Source organism: Antedon mediterranea, chromosome 1, assembly GCF_964355755.1.
Source record: "Antedon mediterranea chromosome 1, ecAntMedi1.1, whole genome shotgun sequence".
NCBI lineage: Eukaryota > Metazoa > Echinodermata > Crinoidea > Comatulida > Antedonidae > Antedon > Antedon mediterranea.
Window position 1 is genome coordinate 36,039,615 of NC_092670.1, and position 21,715 is coordinate 36,061,329.

Sequence of the window (21,715 nt, forward strand, 5' to 3'; positions counted from 1 at the left end):
CCTAATTTTGTTTTTAGACTGCAAGTAGGGGAAAATCACTTATACTAAAATCAAAGGTTAGTGTTATAATTGCTCTCTTAAGCCTTGTTCACACTTGATTTGAAAAATGGTATATTTCACCACAATAGGGAGGTTTCGCAATCTTACGAATACGATAACGAAAATGGATACGTCACGCACACGTATTCGTTTTCGTAAGCCATAAAAAAATCTGTTTCGCATGGCAACGAAATATTGAGGCGCGTCCAAAATATGACTGCGGTAAATTTGAGCGAAGCGCAGGTACGTGTTGCTTGGTGCTTGGCTGCCTAGGCGTAGCGTAACATTAAAGCGAGTGAGGACTTTAAAAACTGCTATTTATCTAAATTGACCTGCCATTTTAGTAAATTACTTTAGTAAATTACTTTCAATAAATCTATAATTATATTATAATCATGAATCATTCCTAATTCAAATGCAAAATGTGCAAAATAGATCAAAAACTATACTCGTTTTGTAGTTACGAATATGACTGGTGATATTCGTCAACACGAATACGCTTTACGAATATGAAATGGGGATCAGCTCAAAAGTTTCACAAATGTATGACGTATCCGTTTTCGTTATCGTATTCGTAAGGTTGCGAAACTTCCCTATTAGCTTTACCCAATGTCTTGAAGATTTAACCATCGTTCGCACTTGGATATTTTCATTTTTACAGCACGTTAACCAACAAGCTACAGCTCCACTACTATTTTTTTTATTTTACTGAATTTTGTTTCTCTTTCAGGAGAACTACAAGGACTTTGATTTCGAGAATCGTCTAAATGTGCGTGTTCATGCAGCCCTCCAGCAGTTAGAGGGTATAGACTAACCAAGATATCCTACAGACAGTTTTAATAACCTGCACAGTTGTAATGCAAAATCAGTTTTTCTAACATCATCCTAACATTCTAGGAGCTATTTAATTGATAAGTTTTCTTTGTTAAAATAATGTATTTTGTTCTAACATAATCTTATAATTGATAAATTTAATATTTTTGTTTATTCTTAAATCATTTTCTGTAAGTTATAGTCTAGTGGTTGCATAGTATAGTATAGTACTACAAGACCGTAGGCTGGGGGGGGTACCTTCCCACTGAGGAAGAAAGAGTTATCTATCTTGCACGCATGTTTTTTATCTGTGTTACAGTGTTTTTTCATCAAGATGCATTAATTGAAGCATCAAATGGACTTTGATTTACAAAAGTATTACATAAATAGTGTACTTTTTTAGGACCAATTTAATTTAATATTTGATATGAATACAGATATATTGGACATTATTAAATATTTATTATCTCACAATTAATGTAACTATAATTGAAGGATCATAACATATCCTATACAGAGAGATTTGTAAAAATACCGAGACCAATGCTTTACTTTTATATGTTGATATTACTGATAATATTGGACAAAAATTGGACAATTTTCTATTAAAAATATCACAGAAAACAGGAGCTATATGGAAGAATAAGATCTAGCCCAAACCAGACAGAACTAGAATGAACCATATCGGTCCAGAACAAACTAGATCGAACTAGATGAAACAATATCGGTCCACAACAAACTAGATCGAACTAGATGAAACAATATCGATCAAGATCGAACAAGATCAAACTAGAATGAACTGGTTATTTTTTTGTTAGTTTTGAAAGAAATATCACGGGATGTTAAATAATGAAGTTTAAATTTTCGTGAGAATTATTTTTCATTTTTGTTTGTTTTAATTGGACAACTTATATTAAAAATCTCACCGAATATGGAGCTATATGGCTAGAACTGGATAAAACTATATCGATCAAGGTCAAACTAGATTGAACTAGAATGAACCAGTCCTTTTTTTAGTTTTGAAAGAAATATCTCGGGATCTTAACGAATGAAATTTAAATTTTACAAGAATTAATTTTTATTTTGTTTGAAAAAGAAATATTGTATTGTGAAGAATGATTTTATATAAAAAAAGTATGTCTTGGATGAAAGAGTATTAATGAATGAAATATTTATAGAGAAAAAACAAGAATGAAAGTGACATTTTTAATTACTATTATAGTGTAAAATTTAAAAAAATAAATAATATTTTAGTAGCATTATTTAAGTATTTAGAATCTGTTAATATATTTACTGTTAGATGTTGTTTTGTTTGGCCTATGTATTATTGCCTTCCAATCATAAAGATACATTGTCTCCCAAAACATGAAAAATAAAATCAAACTTTGAATAGGCCATTTTATAGTTTTGATAAACTTATTCACTTTTGCCAAACAAAAATAATAATTTTGCTTATAAAACACAAAATGAATAGTTATAAACATAACTAGGAACTCTTTCTTTAAACGGATGTGTTATCGGGAAAATATATATATCTGTTTCGATCCAATTTTTGGTTAAACATTAAAATGGCCTCTTATACATTGTACATACACGAAAATAAATAATGTTTTTAAAACACATTGACTGCAGACAGCCAATTTGGGGTCAAAGTGAATAACTATTATGTGACATTAAAATGCCATATTTACCAAAAATGTTAATAATTTTTTCAGGGGGACAAATATCTATCTAATTTATCATTTATAGGCCTGTCTATATTGATAGCCTTATTTATCTGATCATCGTTGAATTTGTCTTCATCCTTGTCATCACTATAATCATCATCTTTCATATCAATATCATTATCTTGCTTCCGTATCAGCAACATTGTCGTCATAATCATCATCACCATAATAATCAAATTCGTCATGGTTATCGTCATAATCATTGTCAACAAAATCGTCGTCGTCATAATCATAATCATCAAATTCGTCATGGTTATCGTCATAATCATCAAATTTGTCATGGAATATCATCATCATCAACATCATCGTCGTCGTTATCATCATCATCGTTACATCGCCAACACTTAGATGTGTGACCTAGTTATAATACAGTAATATTGGCGTGTGATGACTATGTACCGAAAACACTGTAGTTTAATTTAGATTACTAAATTTAACTTAGCTGTTTATACAGGCGATAATAAAGGGAATCAAATAAACAAGATGATTGTTTTCAGTACAGTTTAATTGGGCTTAGGCCTACTGTATATTATTTATTGTTGAGTTAACGTTTATTTTTCTCTCCATTAAAATGCTGTTTTTTAACAATCTAATACACTGTAATATATGGAACGAAACATAGCATTTAATAAAAACAAAGTTAACTTATAGTGGATGGAATATAATGTAAAAAAGGGCCTAACCTAGAAATAATTGCGTACAAAGGTTTTTAAGTGGATTTCACTTCTTCATCATGTACTGGATCTGAGAAAAAAAGTCCTGAAAAATCTGAGCCCGCGAAAGGTCATTTTGGGTCATTATAAGGTCATTTGAGGTCAAAAAGTTACAATATCACGTTTTTGGACATAAAATATTTTTCCAACATCGTTTTTACCTTGATATTGGTGTCAAAATAAAGCTTATTAAATTTGGAATTCAGTGACATAAACTTTATTGATTACTAGTACATTTTAATATTTATTTAAAGCTAATTAACTATTTTTTATGCACTTTTTTACAAAAAATTGTTTTTCAAAAAATATTCAATGACATTTTATAGCTCACTAGGAAGCTTAAAATGTTTCAATGTTTTCCTAAAAATATCTGTAGGACTCCAAGACACTAGAGTGAAATTTTCAAAATCATAGCCTCAATAATGAGGAGTTGAGCACTTTTTAAAACTTTGTGATTTGAAATAAATGTATTTGTATGAATAAACCTTTGGGTTTCCATACCTAATGTTTCTTGAAATAGAGCTTTCTGATTGGCTGTAAGTTTTATGCAGCCTGGAACCAGCATCACTACACCGCCAGAAAAAGTTTTTGTCAAGAGTTTTATCATTATTTTGCAGGTTTGTGTTTATGTTCATTATGTTTAGATAAGACAGATAATTAATTGAATAATGAAATTATTACCAGATATCTATGATTAGACCTATTACTAGGCCTAGGCTCTGATGGGTGCTAGGTCTAGCTGAGCTAAGCCAGGTAGGAAGGGGATGCCTCCTAACCTAGCTAAGCCTAGCCTAGGCTGGGTAAGGGGTTCTAGGAGCCTGTAGACTTAGGTTGAGGCCTTTGTCTTGTCTGACTAAAAAGGGACCTACTTCAATACTCACCTAGGCTTATATAAATATAAAGTGATATTAGGGTATTATACTTTATAAATCATTAACTTGAAAATTAAACATTTAAATCATTTTTTCAACTAGGCCTAGCCTAGTCCATTAAAGTACGGTGACACGTAGGTGCCTTGTACCTTTGTCACTAATGATTTGCTATTACAATTACAGTACTGTAAAACTATTATCTGGCTGTTTAAAATGGATTACTGTATTCCTTTATATAATATTTTAAACTATAAATAGGCCTAATATACTTGACTTGTCTACGAACTGACCCAGGTGGTTAAAAATATAAAACATTTTACAGTTTACTAAATGTACTGTATGCTTTTTTTTCAGTCTCATTATGGAAGCGAGTTCCAGTGGTTTGACAACATGTCCATTTTGTCGTGGATATTTTCATGACAAAAATAATGTTGCAACGATCAAATTACAAAAAGGAGTTGACACGATAAATACCATGAGTAAAAACAGAGGGGATAGCATCCATGTAACCATAGGACAACAAATACACAAAGATTGTAGAAAGAAATATACTCATCCATCGGAAGTAAGATTTAAGTTTTACATTATATTTTGTTTAATACAGTTTATAGCAATAACTTATTATGATAAACAGATAAACATTTTTAATCATATTTTGTAAATGATTACTGAATACTACAATCTCCATTACATTACAGCTCCCAAAGAAAGAAGGCCCTTCAAGGACTGCCGAGAAGAGGAAAAGTAGGGCGGATAGTAGTGCTTTTATTAGTAGTACTGACTGTGTATTCTGTGGAACTAGAGTTGATGCCAACAGATCTGAATTTAGCTATGTGAAAACTTCTGGAGTTGTTAAATCAATTAAAGAAATCATTACAAATGTTCGGAAATTTGACACATGGTCATTGGCTGTCAATGCTCGGATAGAATTTTATGGAAGTGATCTTCATGCTGCTGATGCTATCTACCATCGCCAATGCTATAGAAATTTTCAATCTGGTCTGGCCATTCCTGTTCGATTCCAATCATCTACTGGAGAACCGGCAAAGCGAAAAAGATCTGGAAGGCCAATAGATGAAGGTCAAGCACAAGCATTTTCTCAAGTATGTTCTTTCCTTGAAAGTAATGATGAAGAACAGTTAACGATATCAAACTTAAAAGGTATGAACATATATTCACAATCTTACTTAGAGTTTAACTATTAATATATTGTAAAAAAAGGAAGGTAAAGGTGGCTGCCGCAGCCGGAGTGCCCATCTCTCTTTCTTTAACGTTTGGGCCAGACTGTACAATGCAACTCCTCCCGCACAAAGAGTCTGTTTACCTTCCTAGCAAGCGCTGGTCCATTTATACACCTGGATGAAGAGGGACAAACGTTGATAAAGTTCCTTGTTTAAGGAAACACCCCAAGTGCCAAATCCCAACCTCACGATCAAGAGACCGTCTCCCTACTCGCTGTGCCACCTGACTTCCACTTGTATACAATATGCAAACAGATGTTATTTTAAATATTTCTTTACTATTTGTTCACAGAAAGAATGAAAGAGTTCATAGATGATGAATCAGAACCATACACCAACAAACACATGAAGAATAGGCTAAGGGAGAGATACCAGGATAACATTTGCATTTCTGAAGGTGATGGATATAATGATTTGGTCAATTACCTGAGATCTGCATACTTCTATCTACAACAAATGAACAGACTCAAAGACGATCATCCTGATGTATATGACCGCTTTTGCAAAGGCTTGAATGTGGTACGTCGAACAAATAAATTCTGGGCTGGTGTAAGTTGTGACCTCGCTATCGAGCAAACCCTGATGCGGTCGGTAAAAAGCACAGGAGGTCTAACCAGAGGCAGTAAGATGAGTGAACATTCAAGAATGTTGTGGGTTCTTACAAGGCCATGTATGTCAGCATTCAATGAATCCATGCAGTCATTTACTAATAAAACGTTTGCAACCAGTGATCAACACAAAGAGGCTGCGCCTTCTAGTATACACAGAGATACAATTGATACTGATAAATTGCTAGCTAAACTCAACGGATGTTCACCATTTTCAATGGAACTAACCCTTCGTAATATCGTAAATGGTATGGTAGCTAATGATGATGTCAATGTTCTTCAATATCAAATGGTAGCTGAAAGTGTCATCTCTCAAATGAAGCAACAGTTAGTCTTCTCACATAAATTTAAAAGAAAGGAAAGAGCCAGGACACTAGCTGAAGTGCCATTGTTGTTGCACCTGACAGATCTATAGATCCTGGACTCTTATTTCAAAGATGTCTCATTGTGTCACAAACTGGGAGCCTGTCTTTGGAAGAAATGCTTACGTTTGAACTGAGTCCCTTTCCCCCATCATTGTTTGAAGGAAAGAATTTGCTCCGGAAAGCAGACAAGCCGCAATTGCTTCACGCAATTATTGATCAAGGACAAAAGAAATCGTCAGACATATTACTATGTCAAAATGCCGTCCCCAAAACTGACATCTATGTCTTCGATGGAGGTTCTTTAATACACCGACTGCCATGGAAGAAGGGCGAGTTATACCATGAAATTATTACGTCTTATTGCAAGCTAGTTAGAAAGTATGCATCCACAATAGTAGTGTTTGATGGCTATGGAACACCAACAACAAAAGATGTTACACACTTGAGGCGTGGAAAAGCTGACCACTTAGATGTCAAATTTGACGAATCTACAGTATTTGACACAAAGAAAGAGAAATTTTTGAGTAATACCAACAACAAACACAGATTTATCAACATGCTTGGAAAAGAGCTTGAGTCAGTAGGTGTAGAAGTCATCCATGCACCGGGTGATGCTGATGTTCTCATAGCAACTACTGCTATTAATGCTGCCAAGAATAAATCAGTCACACTCATAGGAGAGGATACAGACCTTCTTATCCTCCTTTTGCATCATACCCGTCTAAGCTTGAATAGGATAATTTTTAGATCCGACAAAGCATCAGCTACAAAAGCGACAGATATCATCCCCTTAAAGAAAGCACTTGGATCTAACCTTTGTTCAAAGCTCCTGTTTTGTCATGCCCTTACAGGATGCGATACGACCTCAAGAATATATGGCGTTGGAAAGAAGGCAGCTTTTAAAAAGCTGCTTGGTGATGATAAAGTTCTAAGCTCTTGTGCCAAAGTCTTGACATCCAATTGTCAAACTAAGAAAAAGATTGAAGAATATGGTCGGAAAGCGATGGTGGCTCTCTTTGGAGGAAGTAGCAGTGAAACATTATTAAGTTCGAGGAGGAAAATTTTTAACAAGAAGGTTGCTGGTTCCAAATCATTTGTTGGGCCTGAAAGACTACCACCTACTGATTGTGCAACCGATTTTCATAGTCAAAGGGTATATTTGCAGATTATGACATGGTCTATGAATGATACAGATATGGTGTTATCGGAGTGGGGATGGAAGGAAGAAGACAACCGCCTAGTTCCACAAATGACAACCGAGGATGCTGCACCACCTCATCTGCTCAAAATGATACATTGCAATTGTAAGACTGGATGTGGTACACCTTGATGTGGCTGCAGACGATATGGCCTACAGTGTACATCTACATGTGGATCATGCCAGCTAGAAGGATGCGAAAATTGCCCAATAATTGACATCGAAGGCGACATTGATGATGATGAAAGTGATGACGAGTAGTGTATCCAACTGATGGTGTTAGAGGATGATAAGTAAATTCTCCAAATAGTATGTATGCAATTATCTGTTATATTTTAATGTACACTGTGTTAAAGAGAGCGATACAATTTCAATTTTAAATGTGGAATAAAATGCTTTAATAAATGGATGGTAACCACTGCCACTTGCCATACTGCTGTTTGATTGTAATGGTTTTGATCAAAACATCATCATGTGATGGTAAATTATCATTTCAAAAGCAGTTACTATTATAGTAAGTCATTACAATCTTATATAGTTAAATACTATCGTTAAACATTATTTATAGTATTTTATTCATTATTTGTATTTTCCTTAGTTACGGTTGCTAGGGTAATGCCATATTTATAAAATATTATCATCAATATGATTGCACATGAACAAACAATGCACATGCACATTTTGAATAAGATTGATAGACCTGAAAACATTAAATTTTATTTTATTAATTATTTAATTTTATTTATTTATTTGTTATTGTTACCATGGCAACCACATTCCTATTCCAGTGGCAATATGTTGTGTTGATATAAGGGGATCTCTCAGTACATAATTCATCAGTTTTAACATTTCAAACACAATATAACTATTTTTTATTAATTATTTTAATTTTCCTTAGTTACGCATAGCAACGGTTGCTATGGTAACATGATTATTGATAAATAAGATGATCAATGGAATTCACTTTAGTCATATGATAAATACACAAAGTTTGCCTAAGATTGATTGATATTAAGATATTTTAATTAATTTATGTTAATTTCCACTTAATTTGACCTCAAATGACCCCTTCGGAGGGTCCGATTTCTCGGGACTTTTTTTCTGTGACTAATGACATAGAGTAGAATCCAAAAACGTTGAAAAACCTTTGTACGCAATTATTTCTAGGTTAAACCTTATTTTCCATCCACTATTAAAGATATTATGTTTGTTGTGCAATTTAGTTTACCGACGGCGGAGTAGACATTTATGATAAAATCATTTTCTTTTTTATTGTCTATTATTTGTGTGATACAAAAATCATATTTTCACTTCTTTTTTCTTCTTTTTTTTTTGGCAAAATGTTTGTTGGTGCTGTAGTGCCTTCCAATCAATTCTCCTGGGTTCGATATTCTTGACAGACGAGACCATCCTTCCATTTTACTTTTATTTATCAATTTTATGTATCATTTATAATAGAGTTCGTTGTTGGTTAAATGGGTTAATTATTTGCTTTCCAATTCAATTGTTTTGGTTCCATTTTTGTCTTAATAGTGTAAAATAATATAGGCCTACCCTCTATATTAGTCACTCTATTATTGTCGTGTCGTCAGACTATTGTATGATGTGTCATGACCGTCCCGTCACCCATAAACACTCCGCCTTCAAAACACAATCACGTGTTGCATAATAGGCTTGAGCGGATCAATAGCACTGTCTCTATTAAGTATAATTATCTCAACGCATCGTATTAGATCTCCTGTATTTCCATTTTTTGTTTACTGTATTCAGATTTATGCTGCAATAGACAACATACGTTATGGCTACTTTGGGGACTCCAGACGCGGAGTCATTGGGCACAGAATATAAAAGGTAAGCCGGCGTTAATAACTATGTTCTGAGAAAAGTTTTTTTTCCATGGTTTAGCCTAAATGTTTGTAGTTTCTACTTAATGTATGTTATACCCAAAATTTACCCAAACGAATAAACGAAGAAATTATGCCACCTAATAAATAACTATACTTTTTACTAGGCCTACCATAAAATCTTTCAGAAATTATGTGTATTGTAATCAACATTATTGGTGGTACCAAGGCTATCAAACAACGTTCTTTGTTCTCGATATTGAAGACCTTCACCTGCTATGACCTGACAGTGTCTACCCTCATATTATTTCTGTAGCCTACCATAGTTTTATGAAATATGTTATATTTTAGTATAAAAACAAATGATAATCTCAGATCTTTACATGGCTGTTCAGTCGTGTTACCCATAGAGACATAATATCTCTATGTTTACCCGTACATCATCTAAATGCCATATAAAAATATGATCAACGGAAGAGGTTATAAAATATGGAGCTATCATTTATAGCTCCATGATTATGATTACTCCTTCGTACCGTAGACCTACCATAATATGCGATTCTTATTTTTCTTTTATAGTGTAAAACCAAGGCATAGGAATCTTTACTTGGTGGCCTTCATTGCTTTGAATGGCCCAACTATGATCGGTTTCACTTTGGCATTTACGTCTCCGGCCGTCCCTGATATGGAGAACAGAAATGTACTTACAACGGACACTCAAATTTCCTGGTTTAGTGTAAGCGTACTACCCTACCCGTAGATATCAAGGCTATCCCACAACCTTGCGTAGATATCGACTATTCATTTGTCGCTGAATACTACTAACGGGTATTTCGATAACGACACATTTAACAAAATGTCTATTGTCATTTTTTTTAATGATGTATTGTCCCCCAGGGACATGAAAAATGAAGATTAATTTAATCAGACTTTAAATAGGCTATTTTGAAGTTTTAATAAAGTTTTTTTCACTTCTGTTAAAAAAATGTTAAACTTATAAAAAGACAAAAGAAACGTTTAAGTTTAACCAAATCCATTGTCTGACAGACAATTTATGTATTTTTTGCTCTGAATTAATAAAATATTTTCAGGTAAATAACTTTTTTTCGATCCAGGTTTTGGTCAAACTGAATAACTATTATGTGACATTAAAATGGCATATTAACAAAAAAAAATTTAGGGGGACATTCTTTAACGAAATTTATCATAATATAGACCTATATCAACATTTAGACTCACGCTCTTAAAAGGTAAAACTTTGTCTGTTTTTTGAACTCACACTTTCTTTGATTTTAGTCACTGATGGCCATAGGGGCAATCATTGGTGGTCCTGTTGCTGGCTATTGCCTCAGTCATTATGGTCGCAAGTTCACGATGATGCTCTGTAATTTACCACTTACGTTCGGCTATGGACTTATAGCATCTCTTGATAATGTAGCATCATTGTATGTTGGACGTATACTGACTGGCATCGGAACCGGGATGTTTTCTCTCTCGACCCCGGTACGTGTACACAGCCAATACTACTTGATAACATACTTCATGCATTTTTCATAGTTTTATTCAATGTTTCTATATTTTGCGGCGAATGGAGAAATAATAATTTCCATGTTAACAAACGCCTAAGTCAAAAAGATAGGCGCAGTATTGGTCTATCACACCAAAAAGCATAATAAGCACACTTCTATATCTTTAGCTAATTTTGCACATTTAAGTGTATAATTACATCTTATTGTATAGCTTATGTTTTGCTTAAGCTTTAACGCAGCTATTATGTGCTTTTTTTAGCACTACTTAAGCTGTTTTATTCACTGCTAAGCTATGTTTTGCTTTGCTATTGCTGATTTTGCTGGTACTCACATCCAGGAAAATCTCATGACTTTGATATCTTACAAAATGAATGAATACATTTTTTTTTGTCGTTTCCTCCATTATCCTTCAATATTTACCTTGCTGTATTTATGTATTATGTAATTCTTTTTTTTATTTAACATCATAGGTGTATATATCAGAATTGTCAAGTCCTAACCTTCGAGGGTTTTTAGTAGGTGGTGTTCAGATGTTTCTAGGATTTGGCTTGGTTATTGTAAATGCATTAGGTACGATGTTCTTGTATTGTTTTACAGTCGGAAACTATATATGCCTACATAATAAAATAAACGACTCGTGATAACGATTGATTTGTTTGACCTGTCACTGTTCTTTTGATAATTTCCATGCTGGGATAAATCCCGTGCAACAAAGCTGTTAAAAATTAACTTGAGTCCCTGCGTAGCCTGATTCTCTTAAGCATGGTTCCCACTACCTCACGACGCAAGGACGTAACGCAACGAAAGTGAATTGACCAATCACAAGCGATGGCTTATTCGCTTGTGATTGCTAACTGTCTATAACTTCGCTTGTCATTGGTTAAAACGCTTGTGTTGCGTTTACGTCCTTGCGTTACGTTCTAGTGGGAACCAAGCTTTACCAGGGTTACGGTAGCTTGAACTTTAGGCCTAAGCTTACCTTGGTGGGCCTACTACAAATCATGCTGGGGTATCGTGTTTATAAGTTCACTTGAGTCCCTTGCTGAATATGCGTAGCCTAATTCTCTTACCAGGATTGCTTGCGCTTTAAGCTTAGTGCAGCGCAAGTACTGTCGTCTTATCCTAAAGCTTGGTTCCCACTAGAACGTAACGCAAGGACGTAAACGCAACGCAAGCGTTTTAACCAATGACAAGCAAAGTTATAGACAGTTAAGCGTGGTTCCCACTAGCGACGCAACGCAAGGACGTAACGCAACGCAAGTGAATTGACCAATCACAAGCGATGGCTTATTCGCTTGTGATTGCTAACTGTCTTTAACTTCGCTTGTCATTGGTTAAAACGCTTGCGTTGCGTTTACGTCCTTGCGTTACGTTCTAGTGGGAACCAAGCTTTAGCAATCACAAGCGAATAAGCCATCGCTTGTGATTGGTCAATTCACTTGCGTTGCGTTACGTCCTTGTGTTGCGTCGCTAGTGGGAACCACGCTTTAAAGCTTGGTTCCGACTTGGACGCAACACGGTGCATGCGCTAACGTACTTTGCGTTGCGTCTGAGTGGGAACCAAGCTATACATAACTGAAACAGTATATTTTTCATTATATAAGCGTACTTTTGCGTACGGTTTTTTGCATGTATACATCCGGGAACAATACATTACGTATTAACATTGTACATTTTTTCGTAGGTATTACACTGTCTTATGTTTGGCTAGCAGTTGTTGGCAGTGCGTTATCAACTGTTATTTTGATGTTGTTATTGTTTATGCCAGAAACGCCCCATTACTGCATTGGTAAAAACGACCGTTCACGGGCTTTGTCCACATTAAAGTGGTTACGAGGTGATGCATATGACGTCGAAAGAGAATACAAAGAAATTGCTGAGGCTACAAAGTCGAACTCGGTAAGTTATAGGTATTTTTTTATGTAGAATTGTGAATTCGAAGTGAACTGTAACTTCCAGTGTGCAGAATGCGGCTATGAAATATTTACCAGAACCGAATCAGAGCGTAACAAATCCCTGTATTTAAGAATCGGTATTGTGATTACTTTCCCAACTACTAAGATTTTCTTACATAAGCCGCCAAACCATAGCGGAAAATAATCTCCTCCATGGCTAAACAATTCCAGTTTGTATTTTTTTTGTTTTGCGTATATGAAGCAGCACTGTCAGTGGAATCAATAAATGTCTGTCAAAAAGAGCTCTGTTTGTGGCAGCAAATTGAATGGCAGGCAAAACTACTCATAAAATTATATTTTCTATTTTATTTTCAATACTGGATTTTTTTCTATCTTTTCTGTAATCAAATACTATATTGTTAACGAAAACGGGTTATCCCAGTGATAGTGAATTTAAGCTTAGTCTACACAAAGCAATAACAATAACAGAATGCTGAGTTAAGTTCCGGAGATCTAAGGGTATCTATGGCTGCAACACGATGAGTTCCATGCCCCTTAACAGACATCCCGCAACAGTACTGTTGGTATTTGTCACAGCCAGACATAAGATCAAAGTTACAAGTTCTTATCTTGGCAAGACGAGCTCAGTTTCATGTTGTTAGATTGCCTCGGTCTACACTATCAAACTTTTTACAAATTCCGATTTCTCCACTGTTTGGAAAAAGTGTGGTGATTATGGTGGCGGAGCTCTGTAGGACCTATTCCAGCATCTTGGCAGGAGCGCAAGCGGGTATTATGATAAAGCGGGTATTATGATAAAGCGGGTATTATGATGAAGCGGGTATTATGATGAAGCGGGTATTATGATAGTGACTAGCCTAGTCTATACCTGCTACTGTTTACAGAAATTAAAGGCTGTCCTGGAGTGTTAATTGATTGTGTACAGTAGGTCAGCCGCCTTAACGCATCCAGTAAGCGTAACATGTAAAAAGGTGAAAAATACAACATTGATGAAAAGAAAGTTGAATTCGTATTATAAAAAGTGTTTATTATTACACGTTGACATTCGATTACATTTAAGTTATCAATAATATGTATTTATTATTGTACCAATTTAAACGGCGATTGTAAATAAATGTAAAAGCAAAACAATCCAATATTTAAACAGCTTTTAAAAACTCACCCTTTTAACAAATATGTTCACCCTCGATAAACCCTATTCAATTCAGTTGAGATCCATATATTTTATGGCCTGTCACTCTCACCTTTAATTGCTCTTTTTTATTTTATTTATTTCATGGATTACTTGTATTTTTATGTGAAGCCCTTAAAGGTTCAAATTGATTTATTATTATATAAAATAAGAACAATTATTATTATTACGATTCTTTTTTCAATTGATTTTAACATTTTTCGTTAAGTTTTAATTGATGAGGATGAGTAAAATATAAGAATAAAATATGGATGGAAAAGAGTTGCCAATAAGCCTAGGATGTTAAGCCTTTTGGTTGATTGATATGTACTTGATGCCGTCATCTTCATTATGGCACAGCAAGTCATCCCCACCATCTCCATTCACATCCGAAACTAACACATTATTGCCGGAAGTACACCAGTTTTGTTTACGGGTCCAACCTTTTGACGAGAACGAACCGTTGTACAGAGAGAATGCTATCCAGTATGGACCATTGGTATCACTGCACATGATGTCGTCGCGGTTATCTTTATTGAAATCTCCGACGCTGAGCTCAGAGTTCGAATGCTTGCACCAACCAAGACTTCTACTCCACGTGATAGAGGTAAATCCGCCAGTTGCTGTTGCTGCTGCTACATATATGTAACCATTTGAGTAGTCGTGGCAGAGCATATCAGCCCTTCGATCTCCGTTGAAATCGCCAGTAAAAAGTCTCTGATTTGTACCCTTGCACCAGCTCATGCTTCGTGTATAACACGCTGAGGTAGAAAATGTACCATCATATCTGGCGTACGATATTTTTATGTAACCCGTACTGGCTGTATGACACAGTATATCATCTCGGCCGTCCGCGTTGAAGTCGGCAACATAGAGTGTTTCAGTAGACCCCTTACACCAGTTCATACTATAATACCAAGGGGTAACAGTGAATACACCCCCAGGTTGTGCCTTAGCTACCCACTTCTGGCCAGTTTGAGGAACATGGCACAGCATATCGGATCGACCATCGCCGTTGAAGTCGCCTATGAACAGTTCATATCCGTTTTGGTGGCAAAATGCCATTTCCCTTCGCCATGACCGGTCACCATTAAATGTGCCGTCGCAACTTTAAAAAAAAAAAAGAAGAATGTAACATCAACTAAAACATAATATCAGATTATCATCAAACACTGCTATTATTGTAATTAGTCAATACAAATTATTTTTGTTAATTACGTTTTTTTTTTACAAAGACCAACAGGGATTCCGAAAAAAGGTTAAATGTTTAGGCCCTATATTTCATATTCATGGTCTCGCAAGTAGACGGCTTCTTCTTATTCAGGATTTACACCATTTACCGTTAGTGCTACACACAAAAGGTCATGGTTTTATGGCTTTGATCTTGGTTTTCTGTAAAGGTATAGTCTGGGTTCCAGACGTACGGAGTTTGACTTAATCTTAGTTAAAAGATAAATATGTTGGCACATACGGCGTTTCATACATATTATACTAGTTGAGCTTGTAGACAAACATCGAAAATTAAAAGCATCGAAATAAAATAACTACAGACTTGGGGCAAGTCTAGTAAAAAGGTACTGTGCCAAGACCTGCTTGAACTGGGGCTTAGTATCAACGGCACTCAAATACAGTAAATTGAGGTTCCTAAGTGCGGCGATTGTTTAGTACTCTGTCGCTAGTCTGCGGCTAGGATTTATTTGAATGGTCCCTTAATACCTTCTAATTAGAATAAAACCCTTAGAAAATCTCATGATACACTCGATTGAAATACTACTTTCGATTTCTATGAAAGATTACGGGAGTGTTTTATATTATTACCTTGCATAGTAAATCCGCTTTGAGCCAGTCTTGGAGTCGTGAAACAACAGATCCTCATTACCGTCACCATCGAAGTCTCCCGTATACGGGATGTTTTCGGTTCCTACGCAGAATCCCATCTCAAGTGTGAAGGTTGTACCCAGGAATACATCATTCGTAGAAACTAAATAGATATAATGTAAATAGTTATTGTGGAATAATAATATCAACCATGTTGGTGATTGGATTGTTGATTGGAAGACTTAACAGGCACCGGCAATCTGCCTCACGCTGAAATTGCTGTTTTTTTTCCTTTTGTTTATTTCATATTCATCTTAATAACAACACAAATTTAAAAGAAACGAGAAAATCTTTTAAAATAACCAAAAAATGGAGCTTAACTAAAATATTCATCACTGAACACTTTTACAATGTTACATTTTTTTATATACAAATCATGAGAAACAAAACTGTTAAGATTAATAGACCTACAATTTATGTCCACAGACCCGTTTTACGTTTACCTGAAACGGAAAAGTATTTAGCAAAAATCGAAAGCAATTGTACAAAACAGAGCTATACCGTTAAACAAAATATCTGATTACCTGCTTTGGTGGAAACGCTTTTTTCATCCGGTTCTGGCACACTATCTAAATAATTAATAAATAATGCTTTTATACTAACAATGATTTATCCAGAATAACCATAAACGTAACCGTAACGTAACAATAGTTACATTCGTAATATCACCGTAAGGGCTTTAAAATGAGCAATACAAGTTACTTTGTTTTCTAGGTACAGTAAGGTACAAAAATTATTCGGACAAACCATAGGGTACTAATTTTTTTGGCGTCAGAGACAAGATGTCAGGTACAGAACAAAGACAAATTACGTTAAGAAGAAATTAGACTGACGTTAAAGTAACGCAAGGACGTAAACGCATCGCAAGCGATAACAAGCGACAGTTCGAATATTCCATCGCTTGTGATTGGTCAACCCGGGTGGTCAACTCACTTGTGTTACGTCTTTGTGTTGCGTCTCTAGTGGGAACCAACCATTGGTAAAAATGTACAGAAAAAGCTACTCTTTAAATACGTATAGTTGTATAATAATCAAATACGATTTGTTATGAGAAAAAATGTTCCCTTCTGCTAATTTTTCAATTGGAAAGCAGCAAGTAGACCTAAATATTTTTTGGATACAAAATAACTCTATAAGATCGTATGTGTTTACCTTACCTTTTTTGGTGGAAATGTCTTTTTCGGCCGGGTTCTTTGCCACGCTCGCTGAAATAAGATATTATAAGTAACCGTAAATAACAACATTTTACATTATACCAGCGAAGAGTGAAACATTCACTCTTCCCTGATTTTACTGTTCTGTACGACACGACAAATCATGTGTCGGAAACATTCGGAAAGAAGAACATTTGCTATTATGATTGTAGTTCACAATATCAAATCACTATTCCCAATTGAATCACCAATGTTCTTAATATGAGAGCACAGTACAGCGATCAAGTGTGTATTAATCGGCGAAAAATCTGAGCTAGGCCTAATTAGAGAGATGTTGGATATCTCACAAAGTTTGCGTTAAAACCTGACCAGAACAGACCAGTCGAATGTGATGATCTTAGGCCCTACATGGCTACTTGTTTTGACAATTCGGTTAAAAGCTTACCTGCTCCAGATGTATGCAGAGTGTATGTCAGACAGAGAAGCAACACTAACGTCATTGAGCGAGTCATCTTGTATAGTTATGCTGCAGCTTCAGAAGAAGAAATGATATTAAGTTGTTTGGTACCGCTTATATACGTATGGTCTCGGGAAAATATAAAGGCCATAAATAATCATTATTCAACAAGATTTGAACATTGATACCAGATTACAGTCGCACATCCGGAGGGCACAAACATTTTAAAGACAAATAAACAGATAAGAAACAAACACTTATAAAGTAGAAAGCGTCATAAAAAAATCCCCAACTTATAAATATCCTTAAAGTTGGGTAATGCTATTAGGTAGGTGAGGTGAGGGAATGGGTTTGTATCCAATGCTATTATTTGCGTCGTCCATGAAGCGCCCTGTCGATAGGCCTCTAGATGGTAATACTTTATTGTTTTCAGTGGAGTAGGCCTAATGATTAATTTAAAAAAAACCGTTTCTTTTACATATTTGAAAAATTAAAACATTAAACTTTAAAAATCTGTCAATATAACTGTTGGTGTTGAAAACCAAACAGTCAATGAAGATGTCTAATTGATTGTTTTACAATATACAAATCCTCATGGACATGGACAAGAAAAATTGTTATTATAATTTTACATGTACCGTATGATATTGAAATGAAATAAAAGTTGAATGACCCAAAGAAGAGAAAACAAATGAAGATGGATTGTAAAATATGTTAAACTCTTTTTATATAGTATTTGTTCATGATAGCCAGGTGATCGGGCCCAGTGTTATCTTGTGTTTGTGTTGTGATTCGGTTTTTCAGTAAGACCAATAGTCATATTTGTGAATACACTTATTGTTACGGATACAAAGGGGAAACACAGATATTTTTCATAAAATGAATGAGGTCATACAGCATATTGTATTTGATGACCTCGTTCGTAAATATGCATTTTTGGAGATATGGGTACCGGGTATAACTCTTGGTGTATTACGTATATGACGTATATCACATGTTGATAGTCATCCAGTATATTGTATTTGATAACCTCATTGGTGGTAGATACGAGTTTTCAGAGATATGAGTATAACTCTTAGTTCAACATGGCTAGAACTCTATAGTGAAGAGTTTTTCACCTACATTTGAACTGTCCGGGAAAAGAGAAATAGTGTGTAAATTATACTGAGAGGGGTTTGTGGTTGAGCGTAACGGGATCAGTTACGTACATTACGCTTTGGAGGGGGTGGGTGCAATGCAGGTTAATTAGCAATTGAAATGACGGGTAGGCCCTATCTATCTCTTGTATGTTAACAACAGGGAAAACTCATGAAGTAGATTTCGCTAAACACATTTGACGTCACAGCGATTTACGGCGACGGCGAGCGCGTGCGGCCGATATCATAAATCTTGCAATTGCATGTACATCCCTAATACGTTGTCAAATATTATTATTATGTATATTCATAGGAGGAGTTTCAGTACATAGAGTTCCTGCAACCAAACATCTACATACCACTGGGAATCAGTATCATGTTGATGGTATTCCAGCAGTTCAGTGGAATCGGCCCGGTGACGTTCTACTCTGTCACTATCTTCCAATCGGCATCACCGTCCTTAGACGACAACGTCGCGGCGATAATCATAGCCGCCGTGCAAGTCGTGGCAACATTTATTTCTATGTTGCTCATTGAAAGGACGGGTCGGAAAATACTTCTTATTGTTGCAGGTAATTGTATTATGTATGTATTATTAGGCCTACTAAAGCTCTGTCTACACTATCAAACTAGTTTGACAAAAAACAATTGTGATGTGTTCAAATATTGATGTGATACCCAAATATGGCAGGTAGTGATATGACATATCATAATGTTCATTAAGGTCACATAACATTTTTTTTCACATAAATTGACAGAGAGAGAGAGAGAGAGCTTTAGACTCCTCACCTTTAACAATTTAGGCTGAGATCAATATTATATAAACTTTACGGAAAAACATTATGGGATACAAATACATATTGGTAAGCTCTGTCTACACTATCAAACTTTATGTGACAAAATAATGTGATGTGCCAATATATGGACCCGATGACGTAAGATAACTACCGCTTCACCACAAATGACACTTTTTTTTGTCAAACTAGTTTGATATAGCGTAGACAAAGCTTTTGATAGCATTATGTTTGAAACGTTTTCTAAAAACTATAACTAACTACTATAGAGTACGAATGGGCAAAACGTTACAATTAAATAAGGGACGGACGAACATTACGCATAATTTTTTTCGTAAAGATGTTGAAGTTCCTATGGTCGTCGCAATGGTTGCCGCATTAAGATCGTCTGATCAGAGAAGGCGACCTTCCGTAATATATAGTGTTGGTTTTATAATAGTTTTTTTTTTAAATAACCAAATAATGTGTATATTCTCCATACAGCGATTGGAATGTGTATAAGTACGACAACGTTTGGTTTGTACTACAAATTGACAGAAGTCACCACAAACAGTGGCACGTTAAATAACCTAGAGATGACAGCTCCGCCGTCTGTCGACGGCAACGTCAACATGTCCACAGTATCATACGAACTTTTATATTCAACGACGGCAACCACGTCATCACCATCAACGTTAGATTTGACGTGGTTGTCGTTGAGCAGCCTGGTTGTGTTTACGTCATCGTTTGCGTTGGCATGGGGTTCTATACCGTGGCTGATTATGTCTGAAATCTTACCAACACGAGCAAGAGCTTCCGCTAGTGCTGTCGCGACGATGTTTAATTGGCTGTCGGCCTTTACAGTAACAAAGGAGTTTTTTGACATGTCGGTAAGTTAACTACAAAAAAGTGGCTATAACGATATAATATAAACGATTTTTTACGTCGTGTCGTCACGTTTCATGTGACAAGAATCGTATCGTTATCGTCCTAGTAGGAACCACCATTATATGCACGGTTTTAAACTGAAACGCTATCGTCACATCGTCGTATGTATAAACAAATATCTTAACATTGTCATGATCATAATATATTTTATCATAATTTAATCTATCATAATCGATATTAGGTCGTTATCATTATCATACCTCCAGCATGCCAATTATTATCAGAGGCAGTCATTATCACGTCACACAAATTTAAATATTGTTTTGTTTTTGTCTTCCCTTTTATAAAAACCGCTTTTAGGCTGCTATGACGGATGCTGGAGTCTTCTGGTTTTATGGAGGCATGTGTTTTCTAAGCGTCATATTTGTGACGTTTTGTGTGCCGGAAACCAAAGGAAAGTCGTTAGAAGAAATATCAACTACGTTTGACCGTGGCAGCAAATATAAAGTTTGCTATGATTGTACTACATAATGATGTGACGGAATTACGATGTTGACAATTATTAAATTATGGCAAAAACTTTGGTAAAGAAGATGATAATTATGACCTAAATAATGATGATTATTATTATTATTATTTAGGTCTATTCAGGCAAAAGAAACATTTTACAAATTATAAGCCAACAAATTAAACAAACACGACGCAAGAAGAAAAATTAAAGGTGTACCTCCAACCAGTTACTAGTAATGCTAATAAAAAATAATCAAAATTAAGCCATAGTTTACATATGTAAAATTAAATTATAAATAAACAACTATAAGATAAAATTATTTTTAATTTACATTAAATTATGTTTTAAATTTTAATAATATAATTTTTTTTAAAGTACTATCATATTTTATTCCAATTGTTAATTAACTTAATCAACGGGTAAGTAATGTTCCCTTAGGTTACTTTTAAATGTACTCCATTTTAATGAGATAAAGGCATTTCTTAAATCCATCCCAAAGTCTACAAAACTTTACAGGTAAGCAATGCAATGCACTATCAGTCCCAGCTTTAAATCTTTTAAATGTTAATATTTCCTGATGACGATGGTTGATATTTAAGTATTCATTGTTTTTATTTAATGCTTTACATATAAATTAGATGATCATTATGATAAGATCATCATCATCATCATCAATGAAAACGATGTTTTTAAAAATGTATGTAGCAATAGGCGTACTAGATAGCATGTATAGAATTGAAAGAAAATTCTATTTTTTCATTGAAATAAAAGATACAGTAAAATACTACTAAAACATTAAATACGATTGAGGAGTAATTTACTTTGGCACTTTGGCGCTCCATACTTGTTGAGCGCCCTCTTTAAAAATTAAGCCTTGTGTGA

General features: G+C 34.9%; 4 protein-coding genes across 4 annotated transcripts in view; 3 read left to right on the forward strand and 1 right to left on the reverse strand.

Annotated features, from left to right (window-relative positions):
• The window catches only part of LOC140047819 (tetratricopeptide repeat protein 39C-like), a 33,555-nt gene extending 29,610 nt beyond the window's left edge, over positions 1 to 3,945 (forward strand). Inside the window, exons 12-13 of the mRNA XM_072092886.1 lie at positions 18 to 56; positions 770 to 3,945. Of these exons, the coding sequence (XP_071948987.1) occupies positions 18 to 56; positions 770 to 853 (123 nt within the window). The 3' untranslated portion in view covers positions 854 to 3,945. The remainder of the gene's footprint in view (positions 1 to 17; positions 57 to 769) is intronic.
• Positions 3,946 to 4,410: 465 nt separating this feature from the next.
• Positions 4,411 to 6,822, forward strand: LOC140049678 (uncharacterized). Its single transcript, XM_072094630.1, has 3 exons — positions 4,411 to 4,729; positions 4,863 to 5,325; positions 5,698 to 6,822. Exons 1-3 carry the CDS (start codon positions 4,526 to 4,528, stop codon positions 6,426 to 6,428), a joined length of 1,398 nt encoding a protein of 465 aa, XP_071950731.1. The 5' UTR covers positions 4,411 to 4,525; the 3' UTR covers positions 6,429 to 6,822.
• A 2,451-nt stretch (positions 6,823 to 9,273) lies between these two features.
• LOC140049687 (solute carrier family 2, facilitated glucose transporter member 8-like) lies at positions 9,274 to 21,636 on the forward strand. Its single transcript, XM_072094640.1, has 8 exons — positions 9,274 to 9,427; positions 10,000 to 10,156; positions 10,717 to 10,923; positions 11,420 to 11,519; positions 12,634 to 12,848; positions 18,975 to 19,233; positions 19,939 to 20,324; positions 20,683 to 21,636. The coding sequence occupies exons 1-8, from the start codon at positions 9,375 to 9,377 to the stop codon at positions 20,851 to 20,853; spliced, it is 1,548 nt and encodes a 515-aa protein (XP_071950741.1). The 5' UTR covers positions 9,274 to 9,374; the 3' UTR covers positions 20,854 to 21,636.
• Positions 14,340 to 17,580, reverse strand: LOC140050797 (uncharacterized). The gene is made up of 4 exons (XM_072095811.1): positions 17,514 to 17,580; positions 16,439 to 16,483; positions 15,855 to 16,017; positions 14,340 to 15,144 (listed from the first exon to the last, which is right to left on the reverse strand). Exons 1-4 carry the CDS (start codon positions 17,578 to 17,580, stop codon positions 14,340 to 14,342), a joined length of 1,080 nt encoding a protein of 359 aa, XP_071951912.1.
• Positions 21,637 to 21,715: the final 79 nt, after the last annotated feature.

Excerpts from the sequence above, each read along its gene's own strand:
- LOC140050797 (XM_072095811.1), bottom strand. The coding sequence starts at position 17,580 with ATGACTCGCTCAATGACGTTAGTGTTGCTTCTCTGTCTGACATACACT. Across the intron at positions 16,018-16,438 it reads AAGCGTTTCCACCAAAGCAG|TTTCTACGAATGATGTATTC; the intron begins GTAATCAGATAT and ends ATATCTATTTAG. Across the intron at positions 15,145-15,854 it reads AAGCGGATTTACTATGCAAG|TTGCGACGGCACATTTAATG; the intron begins GTAATAATATAA and ends TTTTTTTTAAAG.
- LOC140049678 (XM_072094630.1), top strand. The coding sequence starts at position 4,526 with ATGGAAGCGAGTTCCAGTGGTTTGACAACATGTCCATTTTGTCGTGGA. Across the intron at positions 4,730-4,862 it reads AATATACTCATCCATCGGAA|CTCCCAAAGAAAGAAGGCCC; the intron begins GTAAGATTTAAG and ends ATTACATTACAG. Across the intron at positions 5,326-5,697 it reads AACGATATCAAACTTAAAAG|AAAGAATGAAAGAGTTCATA; the intron begins GTATGAACATAT and ends ATTTGTTCACAG.
- LOC140049687 (XM_072094640.1), top strand. The coding sequence starts at position 9,375 with ATGGCTACTTTGGGGACTCCAGACGCGGAGTCATTGGGCACAGAATAT. Across the intron at positions 10,157-10,716 it reads CTCAAATTTCCTGGTTTAGT|TCACTGATGGCCATAGGGGC; the intron begins GTAAGCGTACTA and ends CTTTGATTTTAG. Across the intron at positions 11,520-12,633 it reads GGTTATTGTAAATGCATTAG|GTATTACACTGTCTTATGTT; the intron begins GTACGATGTTCT and ends ATTTTTTCGTAG.